This window comes from Megalobrama amblycephala, linkage group LG23 (assembly GCF_018812025.1).
Source record: "Megalobrama amblycephala isolate DHTTF-2021 linkage group LG23, ASM1881202v1, whole genome shotgun sequence".
NCBI lineage: Eukaryota > Metazoa > Chordata > Actinopteri > Cypriniformes > Xenocyprididae > Megalobrama > Megalobrama amblycephala.
In genome coordinates, this window is record NC_063066.1 from 14,696,835 (window position 1) to 14,709,254 (window position 12,420).

At 38.4% G+C, this 12,420-nt stretch overlaps 1 protein-coding gene across 4 annotated transcripts in view; it reads right to left on the reverse strand.

Moving 5' to 3' along the window:
- The window catches only part of pcdh19 (protocadherin 19), a 57,903-nt gene that overhangs the window by 18,830 nt on the left and 26,653 nt on the right, over window positions 1-12,420 (reverse strand). For all 4 annotated transcript variants that reach the window (XM_048175960.1, XM_048175959.1, XM_048175958.1 and 1 more), the window contains exons 3-4: window positions 8,526-8,584; window positions 5,246-5,418 (exon numbers count right to left, since the gene is read on the reverse strand). In XM_048175960.1, coding sequence (XP_048031917.1) covers window positions 5,246-5,418; window positions 8,526-8,584 — 232 coding nt within the window. The remainder of the gene's footprint in view (window positions 1-5,245; window positions 5,419-8,525; window positions 8,585-12,420) is intronic.

Below are 12,420 nucleotides of genomic sequence, written 5' to 3' on the forward strand. Positions count from 1 at the left end.
CATTAACATCCATTTTCATCAGTAATTTCATTGACTAATTTAACACTGCACTTAGCCCATTAAAGGCAAAAATGTTTGGCATTTTGATTAATATGTTTTTCATATCATTTTCATTAATTACACATCATAGAAATGTAATTAAATGCAATAAGTCCAAATTATACAACCATTTATTTATATACCTGTGTGTTTCATATCAGGCAGAAACTCAGTGAGCCTTTAATGTCTGATTCAGTCAAATGTTAATATTAGTTTTTAAGAGCAGTCAGCTGTCATGATGCACCCTTGAGGCTGCAGTTCAGTTCAGAGTCAAGAGAAAACCGCACTAGACTGTCAAAGACATCATTTCTCCTGCTCTCTGCACCCTGCTTACCTGACTCAGAGTCCTCTCTCTGTCTTTCTCTGTACCCGTCTTCATTCTGACATCTGTCAGCATTTGCATTAGGCGATCAGAGACCCCCACACAAAAAAAAAAAAGAAAAGAAAAAAATGTTCACCTAAAAGTTTGGGGCGAGACTGGAGTGCAAAAACCGTTATTTATAGTTGTCAATTATTTTATTATCAGAAAAACTGGCAGGAAAGTTGAGCAGTACGGTGTGTATACAGACGGGTTGAAGAGAAGGAGAGGGCGACTGAAGAGGAGGAGTTTGTGATGGGTGAGGGGGTCCATGGGGGGTGGTGGAGACAAAAAGGGAAACTCTTTTATCAATTTCATCAAAATCAATTAGAAGCCAGAGTCTACTGATGGGGCACTGGGTGGTGGAGGGAGTGTAAAATCCTGGGGCATGGGAGGAGATACAAGCCCGTGGGGAAAGAGGAATTGATGAATAAAAGACTCCCGGGGTCGGGGACACTCTGAGTGGAACATGCTGGAACTCAGCAGCTGCAAATTGAGCTGCCAAAGCTCTTCAATCTCCTCTGGGGGTGGGAAAAAAGAGAGAGGAGAAGAAGAGCTTAATGGTGACTGTCATTTTGTCTGGTGGGACTGGGAACTCTACAAATAGCCTTCAACCAGACCTCTGGCCTAGAACAAACAAAATCAGCAGTCAATCCTCGAGATTCACAGATTTGTTTGGGCCCGTACGGGCCGTAAATGCTCTTGAAGGGATGTGGAAAGTAAATGCATAAGTATTTTTCATGTTTATATGCTATTTCTATCAGGTACCATCATCCTCAAGAGTCTTTTGCTACTAAACTGATGTATAATTCAACACAGCAAGGCTTTAAACACAGAGGGAAGGGTTCGGTCAACGAAGTCCACGCCATAATGCATTCATCACCATTTCACTGAGCACTGTAGGTAATTCTGCCCTAATTCGATCATTAGTCTTGACTCTTGACCACCGCAGCCCTCAGCCTGCTACAGTAGCATAAGCATCGTCTCCCATGCTGTCAAGAACACGCCATCTCCAAATAAGTGCAACGTTTCACGCCATAGAAGCCTCCATAAATTGCCGTATTCTTGAAATAAAGAGTGCAAATTGCAGGAAATAGGCATAGATCATGGTAACAGAATAAAAAGGCTATGAAGGAAGCACCCCTGAGGAAGTTTGTGTATTGTGTATTAAGAGACTACAGTCCTAAGAGGGCTTTTTTCCCCCGTTCTCACACTACATCTCACAATGGAAGAGAAGTTGGGGAGGAGCATTTTTAAATCGGAGGTAACACTGTGTCCCTGGTGAAAACGTTACCTTTTCAAAGAGCTGCGTGAATCATAAGCATTTACACTGCTTGGCAGCCTGGGGAACGAGACAGGAGGGAGCTTAACTATCCCTCAACTTCCTGCCTCTGTCTGTTTCCAGGAAGAACGAGTGGGGAGTCGGGGGGGGGGGACATGAAAACAAAAGCAAAAAGGGGAAACAAAGGAGAGTTTTTATATCCAGAATCTCTGTTTATCTCCTCTGGCAATTGCAGTTTAAACTTGTTTCACTGTACTAGAACAGTTAAAGGGTAGATCAGAGGTATTCCCACTAGAAACGCTATATGCTTTAGTGTCTTGGTGAATGAGTGTGTCTATTTCCTAGCTGGAAATTCAGCCTCTGGTTGGTTTTTGGTGAATCTGTAAGAAACCAAACTAACACCAAACTCTAGTGTAGCACCTTTTATGATATAAAATAAGGTACAAGAGCCGCTAAACATGAGGATCTCAGAACTTCCAGCAAAAAGTCCACCTGAGGTTTCAGCAAATAATAAAGAGCAACAGTTTCCGCCCACTCAGTAGCCTTGGATCCAGATGTAGTTTCCCATAGGGATTAAAAGAGTTATAAGCCATGAACCAAACCAATAAGCTATGAGGTGAATCACAAAGCGGCAAACTTTGAGGGGGAAAAAAACTACAATGCCATGAAGCACTGCGAATGACAATTAACTTAAAGGATTAGTTCACTTTAAAATGAAAATTACCTCAAGCTTTACTCAGCCTCAAGCCATCCTAGGTGTATATGACTTTCTTCTTTCAGGCGAATACAATCAGGGTTATATTAATAATCACTCTGATGCTCCTAAGATTTTTAATGGAAGTGCACGGAAACCACCTGTTTGAAACGTACGAAAGTGCATTCATCCATCATAAACGTACTACATACAGCTCCAGGGGGTTAATAAAGGCCTTCTGAAGCGAAGCAATGCATTTGTGTAAGAAGAAAGTGTGATGCCTCACGCAGATCAAAACACTCACACTATGTCTTACGCCTTCCATATTCAATTTACGAAACATTTTCTATTTTTTCCGTGAGTTGAATATGGAAGGCGGTCTGGTGGAAGTTAGCTATCTTACTTTGTAATGTGGTAAATATGGATATTTTTCTTACACAAAGCATCGCTTCACTTCAGAAGGCCTTTATTAACCCCCAGGGCCGTGTGGAGTATGTTTATGATGGATGGATGCACGTTCTTGAGCTTCAAACAGGTGGTTTCCATTCACTGCCATTATAAAGCTTAGGAGCATCAGGGTGATTATTAATATAACTCCGACTGTATTCATCAGAAAGAAGAAAGTCATATACACCTAAGATGGCTTGAGGGTGAGTAAATCATGGAGTAATTTTCATTTTAAAGTGAACTGATCCTTTAAAAAACAACAGAGAAATGTGCAATTATTCATCTAAAGAAATATAAAACTAGTCATCCTAATTCTCTGATTGGAGATTTTTTTTGCAGAATAATGGGTAATGAAGTTTTTTACTAGGAATTTTGCTATTAAACATGGTTATTTTAAAAAATACATTTAAATAACATGAGTTGATGGTTTCAACGAAAACAGAAAATGACAGGAATTTTTATTTCTGGCACCCAACAGTTGCACTCTAGAAGACTGCAGAGACTGTAATGGCAGAAGAATTCCATTATGTTTCTGCATATGTAATGTCCATGGTCAGTTCATTTCATAATTATCAACAGGCTATGATACATCCGCGGCTATAGACTTTTAAAGGACTTAAATGAGAGCTGTCTGTTCACTGCATTGCTTTTCACTGGGGTAAATGGGCCTGTAACTTCTGCTGAATAATATGATAGAAGACATGCCTCAAAATGACATTAGTATCTGATACTTGTCACCATCTAATGGCTTTGGTTAAAACCGATGACAGCGATGTTGAAGTGCTTGCTCATTTTGCTTATCTGCTATCCTTTATTTTCAATGTTTGCTTGCTCATGGCCAGATAAGAGCTTTGCTAATGATAAAATGGCTGACCTGGAAAAGCTTCATCTATTTGTAACATTCTCTGTGTACATTTTTCTAATTGTGTCCAATTACAGTATGTGAGTGCCAAGCTGGAGGGTATGTCAGAATGCATTTTATGAGTCCTATATATGCATTTCTCTTACAGAGAGACGTCTACAACAGCTTAAACTGTAGTCAGGAGACTTACTAATTGTTCATTACACGTTGACAGGAAGTTGGCGGTGAAGGAAATGCAGAAAGATCTCCATCATGGAAACCCAGAGGCTTGTAATTCCTCTCAGCGTTTTCCATAAGCGCAGACAACACATGGACGCCACAGTGAGCCTAGCAATGTTCAAACAAATCTGCTGATGCATCCGACGTGTTTACATATAAAATTTAAATGGGAGAACATTTCCTCCCTCCGGTTGCCAAGTAGCCATACGTCTTGCGATTTATCTGGAGAACAAGCCAGTTAATTAGCCTGCTGGAATTAGCCATAGAGCACACGATCTGGACCAAATGAGATCTTAATTGGTTCACCTGCCAATTCTACATAATTCAGGCTCCTGCTTTACAGAGGGGAAAAAACACAATGAGGATGAACAAGCTAAATTATTTTATAGCCGTTAACTTGGTCTTTTCTCATCCTTAGCTCTCTTATTAGGCTTTCTTCCCCAAGCAAGACACAGAGATCTGTAAGCAGCAGTACCATGAGTCAGACGCAGCCAGGCTTGATTTAACGCGTCGCAGGCGTGCCATAATGCGTCACGTTCTTTAAACTCCAATCTGAGTGATCGTTCTGTTGATTTTAATGACCTCATTTCCCTCAGAAATGCTCTTTATTCTACTTTTATTCTTTATTCTGCTCTTTATTCTTTATTTATTATTATTATTTTTTTATTTTCTATTCAGCAAATGTCAAGCTCTCATTGTAATTCAGAAAATTGGTTGACTAATTTCCATCCCACAAGAATAGAGTTTTCGGTATTGACTATTAGCGGCCACTGGAGGTGTTCAATTGTCCTAAATTACATAGATCAAAGGCTGATTGAGCATGACAACACAAAACAATCGGTGCAATAAAACCATTCAGAGCCCTCTTTTGGTCTTCTCGGCGCTTTGATCCTCAGTAGCGCTGCCACTCGTCTCTCTATAACTTTGTAGCGTTGAGTGACAGTAGCTGAGAGTGAACATGACCTCCTACTGACTCCTGCCATCATACCGGATGTCTTTAACGGCAGTCAAAAAAAAGAAAAAGAAACATCAACATTAATTCCCTGCTAAATGATCCGTGTGAATTATGCATGAGGAGACTGCGTGATATGTAGATTTCCACCTTCAACCTTTGTCAGCCTAATTGCTGCCATTTAGGTCTAGATCTGAAGTGTTGCAGTCGACTGCAGACGCGGCTCACATCCGTCAATAATGTTCCTGGGCTTCGAATCAAAGACACTCCAGGAAGAGAAGTGCTGCCTGTGCATTAGCTAGGCGCCTCAAGGCCAACTCTGCCAGCGAAGCTACGTCTTGATTTTTTTTTTTCTTATATGCTTTCAGCTAGTCAAGATCTTTCTGTCTTACCTTGGTCAGGTAGCTGCGAGTTGTTGGGGGGTACGGTCATATTCAGTACATCGTTGACAGCCGTGTCAGCGTAGTGCCCTCTCTGAACATCATGTTCGCTGTCGGTTTGGTCGCTCTCCTCATGCCCGCTGTCCTTCAGACTGTTTCCTTCCATGTCCTTGAATGTTGACGTGCTACAGCCAGGTGAAGGAGAAAAGACGAGAAAGAAGGATAGTGTTATTTGTCTGTCAACTTTGGTTTCATCATTCTCTCTCTCTTCACCCCATGCTACCTCTATTTATCTTCTAGCTACACCTTTGGTGTAGCTGGAAAGAGGTGGTTTTACTAAGATTCTTATATGGTGGGATAAAGGATCGGGGGTCAATGGCCTGCACTCACTGTGGCTGTGCAGAGATTTTCTATGTTCCTACATTTTCTATAGACGCTTTCAGAAATACGTCTTGTATATCTGTGGATTGCAGATGCATTTATAGGATAGTTGACCCAAAAATGAAAACTCTGTCATCATTTACTCACCCTTATGTCAGACTCTCAAGCTCTGGTTTTCTTTTATCTATGTAACACAAAACGTGGATATTGAAACATATCTTGACTGCTCTCTAATGTAAGTGAATGAGGCCTAGGGTTGTCAAAATCCAAAATGAAAAGAAAAAAAAAAAAAGTATTATAAAAGCGATGCATATGATGGATTTGTTTGAGGAACAGACCAAAATAAAGGCATATTATGGTGATGATTAAGTCATGAGAGGTTAATATTTTTAATTTCTCCAGAATATGATTTGTCTGAAATACTTTTATGATTCTTTTTTGTCTTTTAAAACTTGATTGCCTTTCACTTTCATGGTATTGACAAAAGGATATTCACTGCAGGGTTCACTGTAACACTTTACAATAAAATGGAAAAAACAATAATAATAATAAAAAAATGCTTCTAATGCATTTTTTAATCTTAGGTATTTTTGATAGCTCATTTTTATTTTTTAACCAGTGTTAACTAATGGAGCCTGGGGGTGAGTAAATGATAACAGAACTATGGCCCTCATTTATCAAATGATCGTATGCCAGAAAACTGTACGTAAAATTTGGCATTTATCAATATGAGCATGAGCGGTGGCTACGATCAAATCTCACATCAGGTCTCAGCTCGTGTACGCACGTTTTTGAGTCAGCGGGAACTTGCGTGAAGCATAGTAAATCTGGTGAGAATTGTTATGAGAACATTTAGATTATTTTCCTGACCAACAATCACTCACTAATCATTAACCATTAAATGACATGATTAAAATGTCAAATTAATTTGTCAAATTATTAGTTTTATTTACAGTTTTTTTCATTTAAATTAATTTTATTGTTTACAATTATGAGGTTCAGGGGTGTTTTTAGAGTAAGATAAATTTATTTTTCACGCGATAACTTCCTCTTCATGGCCGGGTTACGTTTTTCTGTGTCGTAAAATATAGGGCGAGGCTTCTAAAATTTGGGGCGTGATATTTAAATGACGATTGTTTTCAGCCGCCACATTTATCAACACCCATTCATTCGTACGCCGGAATTAGCTGCGTACGAAAGTTTAATGAATCACACGTGAGTGTTGTCGTAAGCTGATTTTTTCATTCAGATGTACGCTGGTTTCTACATTCGTTAGATAAATGAGGCCCAATCTCTTTAAAAAAGTACAACTGTTTTCATGTAAAAAATGTTAAAAAAAAACAAATGAAAAAAAAAAAAAAAAAACAGCACAGATATCTTGTATAACACCCCTGCATGAGCCATCAATATTTATGCTTTATTTTCCTGGAAGAGAAAGACTTAAATCAGGCCACTTATTGAGGAAAACTTATGTTGGTCACATAAACCCCTGGAAGTTTTAAAGAAGAGGTGTAATAATTTGGGCAAACTATGCTTTCCCTCTTTACCTACATTCAATGACTTGAAAGAGCGAGAGGGGTAAAAAAAAAAAAAAAAAAAAAAAAAAGAAGAAGAAGCTGCAAATTGACAGCTGCAGTGCACAAGCCTGATTTCCCTTAATTTGATAGTTAGCCCAGTGGAACACATTCAGCTTCTGAAGCAACAGCGAGGATCAGAAACGCATGCATACACAAACACACACTGACTTACATAGACAAAAGCATCTCTGTAGCCTCTTCTAAGTAGAAAGAGAGGAGGGAGAGAGAAAGGGGGGTTCTAGCAATGTCACTGCAATGGTGGTACTGCAGCCTCTGATTTTATCAGTCTAATTGCACCTGTCCCAGTCTGTGCGCCCACAGGCTCCAGAGGGGATTTCTTTGTAGTGTCGCAGAGCCAAACAGCCGACACTTGAATACTCTTCGTTTATGTAAACATAGGCAGTGCTTTCTTCAGAAGATAAAATTGCTGTAATTGGTTTGAAAAATGCGGTACCGAGGTAAACCGGAATGTTCTTTTGCTTCAGGTAAGAGAGGCATTACAGTCCCGGCGCACATCCGTAGCATATCTGCATGCCAATGGTCCATGCCAGTCAATAGCCTCCTTTTAGGTGGACTGAGGAATGCTGGCCAAGTCCTGCCAGTACAAAGGATCTATTGTCCTTGCTCCTTTCTTCAAAAATGCTTAATAACGTTACCTTTTCCTTATCTCTGTGGCCTTACAAAGCCCTCCTTGTATGCACTGAGGAAGAATCCCCTGGAATTCCAGGATTAAAATTCATGTAGATTTAGCTATCTGATTAACATCTACACAGATGTAGCTTAACCACCCAAGCCTCCTCCGCTCTGGGCTACAGCTTTAATATTCTCTAACATGTAATATGTATACACGTTTGCAGGGATTTGATGGAATTATTCATATTAGGGAAAAAAGAAGAAATACTTGATGAGGATGTGCTAAATCACTTATAATACTGAATTATTAAAACTTAACACTGGCCATTTATAAACATTTTGAGCATTAATATCTTACCCACAATAATGAGAAATGGCATTTTAAAAGGGCCGTATATTTTTAAGATAAAGAGAGTGCTGTACGGTGACACTGAAGTTGAATTGTGAGCTCATCCATTGAAACTAATATGCAAAAACATCTCATTGCGAAATATCTGACACTTGGTACACCCAGACAGTGTGGAAAAGGCAGAATATGTACTAAATTACTTGTATTGCTCTTTGCACATGCAAATAGGGTGTTTAGCATACTACAAAAGAAAATATGAAGGAAAAAAAAAAAAGAAACTATGATCTGTCCGCTTTAAGAACACATCTAAATAAGTGAGATAAGTTAATCTGATTGCTTTATAAAGACATACCTTTTAATTAGGTGTGCTCTGCTGTTTACATAACTGGAGTCAATGGAATAATTCTCCGTCTGGGGGAAAGAGACAGAATTAAAGAGGGAGGGAGAGAGAGAGAGAGAAAGAAAGAAAGAGAGAGAGAGAACAAAAATGAATTTAATTATGCAGTAACCAAAATAATGTCACCAGTAATTGCCTTTCAATATAAATGTTATTTTACACAAAGACTCTAGTTAGCTTCCTGGGCTTTCAAAGGCAAACTCCCCCATTCTCTTTCTAAGCACATGTGGCCTGTTCTGCTGCAGTGAGTCTGCTCCTGTCGTCACTCCTCCAGCCTCCCCCACCCACAAAACCATCCTTAGTCAGACCACGCTCTTCAAAATGTCATTAAGCCAGACTGGGGAATAGAGAAGGGGTTTGGGGGTTAGAGAAGAAAGTTTCCTCTCTTCGAGTACTGCTTTTCCTCACAACACTTTTGAGGATGCTAATGTGGAAATATCAAAGAAATAAATAAACGGAGGGAGGAAATTAAGAGCATGTCAGGGGATTTTTTAACTTTGCAATTGCAGATGAAAAAGCCTCGATCTGCATTTGATGACTCTTTGACCCACATTGAAAAAGACACTTCAGAGTCTTCTGGAAGGCATTGCTTTCTGAATAAAAGACTAGAAGTGTGCTGTAGAGCTGGGTAATATATGTATCGAGTATCTGCAGTATATTTGTGGTGGTATTGCTGGTGTTATGAAATCAAGCAACATAAATATGAATAATGCAAAGACTTTAATGCACTTCATATTTGGTCATTAAATTTTGTAAACAGCACGACTAATTTCACAATCCTCTTTGACTTGTAACTTGCAGGAATTAGACTGTGAAGACAGATATGTTCCCAAGTCATGTTGGAAGTTCAATTAATTTCCATGAATAACTTTAAAGTGAATTGGAACTTTATTCAACGATTCATTTGCATGGTCAAAAAGTCTCCACGTTGCATTTTTCATATTTAAAATTATTAGTATAAAATATATGCAGTTTAATTTCACTGTAAATGACTGTTGCTCAGTTAGTGCATATAATGATAAGAAATAGTATTATCTTCATTTAGTGAAAAATTTTCTTTTTGGATTAAACATTTTCAATCTAACTGGCTACTACACATGCATGTGTTCTCCATTGGGAGAAACCTGCCTCTCAGATTCAACTTCAGCTGATTCTAAACCGAGATAGAAAAGAATTCAATGGCTTCCTTCCAGGGGTATGTCTAGCCATCAGCCCCTCTGACAACAGCAGTCACCCAGACGATAAGAAGGTTAATGCAGACGGTGCAACAAGACCAATGATTATGCCGCCAGCCAGGGACCTCCAGACTAGCTGCTGGGAGACAGATACAAGCTATCATAATCACATACAGAATAACTCTGCATAAATCTATGATCCCAAACACGTGCCCATTTCCTTTCCAATTCCCACCATATATCAACAGTGACTAGGAGATCCCTACAGCACAAAAAATTACAACTGTAAATACATAAAAGTGACATGTTAGTGGAAATTATTTCACAATGGTTTTATTAGATCGTACTTCTGGAACTTTTACTTTTTTTTTTTTTTTTTTTTTTTTTAACTATTATGTTATATTATAGTTCTTAGGCCACCACCAGATTTGTTGTTTTATAAACGTTTTAATAACCATATATATTTATTTCTCTGTATGTTTATTAAGTTACAAACAGAAAATACAGGAAATCTGTACAAAAAAAAAAAGAACAAAATGGCTTCTTTAAGCAAAAATATTTTTTAGTGTGACCTCTTGGACTTCTTTCAGTTTCTCATAGAAAACTTCTTATCAGATTTTGAAAGTTTTCTTGGCCTTCCAGTCCTTTTTCCATTCCATTAGGTTTAAGAGAGCCAGGTTCCTGTTATTGCTCAAGTGTAAGGGGAGGTCACTAAATACTTGCCACTTTAGCCTGTAGAACAAATTTCCTGTATTTTCTGGTTATATTCTAATAAAAAGACATAATTAAAACAACATATAATGGTGGCCTAAGACTTTTGCACAGTACTGTATATTATATTATATTATGCAAACATCGTTATGTCCACTAAGACCAACTACATTAACGTTGCCATATTATCAACGTGCCAAAATTATTTTGATAGTTGTCATGATTGAATTAATTTTAACTATATATATATATATATATATATATATATATATATATATATATATATATATATATATATATATATATATATATATATACATTTTTTTTTATATGTAAGAAACTCTCTTTAGAGGCATGTTAAATATATTATAATATTAAATAATATTAAATTTTTTTTTTTTACTAATTTTGACTGTTTTTGTAGTGTAGTAATGCTGATCACTGTTGACCTCAGACCTTCTTCCATCTTCAGTCAAAATAAGCTGCAGCTTACCACTTCACCTCCACACTTCTTAATTGCCTCCACGCATGATAATATTTTAATTACAAGTGACGGCTGACCAGACGCCTAATTGAGATGTTTGGGCTGGTGAAATCTGGACCCATTGAAGGTTAATGTCCTCTTTTGTGTGTGTGTGTGTGTGTGTGTGTGTGTGTGTGTGTGTGTGTGTGTGTGTGTGTGGGGGGGAGGGTTTTTTTGCCTGTGTGTGTTTTTTGCTATGGCTGTAATTAAACCTTAAGTCATTGTAATCAAGGAGATCATTTGTAAAAAGCCATTTTAATTAACATTATATTAGCAGACCTCAATTTGGAACATACTCTTGTTTGTTCTTGTTGCAGTTATTTGCCTCTTTGTTCATGTCCGTCTTGACTTGATTAATATCAAAGTAATAGGCATGAGCAATTATATCAGAACTCTAACAAGGCAGGTGTGTGTGTGTGTGTGTGTGTGTGTGTGTGTGTGTGTGTGTGTATATATATATATATATATATATATATATATATATGCAAAGAGTTTGGGCTTTTTATGCCACCTGTGCTCTACTTTAGTCCCTGTGAGAACTCATTACAGAGCCTTTCCATCTCTACAGTCGTCCACAAAAAGACTAATGAATAGCAATGCACTGAATAACAAGGGGAAGGCTTCATTAAAAAAAGACAGTATACAAATTTCCAAATGATGTGTCTCTATGTGGCCAGCCCATAATTGGTTATGAGCAGCCTTATCCAGACCTCTGCTGGGAGAGCGAGAGTCCTCCTTGTGTATCTACACATATGAAGCTATGCTCTCACTCTCCTCGGCCACGGCACTTAAAACAAATGAGAGCACTGTTGAAACGCAGTTACACTGCACGGATCACTAACCCTTTTACGAGAAGAGTCGCTATCGATGATGCAGGCTCCGTCATCTCAGCAGATTTCCTTCTGTTGACATTTTGATCTCTCTGCTTATATCAGAGTGGGCTAATTGGAGTAATAGCTTCAGTTATGCAAATGCAGCTGCTGTTCCATAGAGACGTCTCACTGATAGATATTACGAAATATGCTTCAGTACTGTATTCGAGCAGATATCAACACGTTCTTTGAAGAACGTGATAGATAAGTGCCATTATTCAACAACAAAAGCATCTATTGATGTGTGGTGATGATTCGCTAATGGATCATGATAATTAGTAAGCTTCCATCAAAAAGGGATATCAATTGTATTGCACAACGTTCTTGTGTTTTTCATTAATTCAGGTTGATGGCCAGAGGGCATTTAAGAGGCGCCCTTGGCCCATAGAGGTCTTTATGCCAGAGAGCTTCCATGCATTAGCGGCAATCTTCCTGTAAAGTAATGTACTGTATGCCTACACCACTGACCGCCATCAAATCATAAGGACTATCAATATTTCTTTCACAGAGGTTGGGTTTCAGGCTCAGAGATGAGGGCTGCTTAAACTACAGACGAGCTGCCACAAATG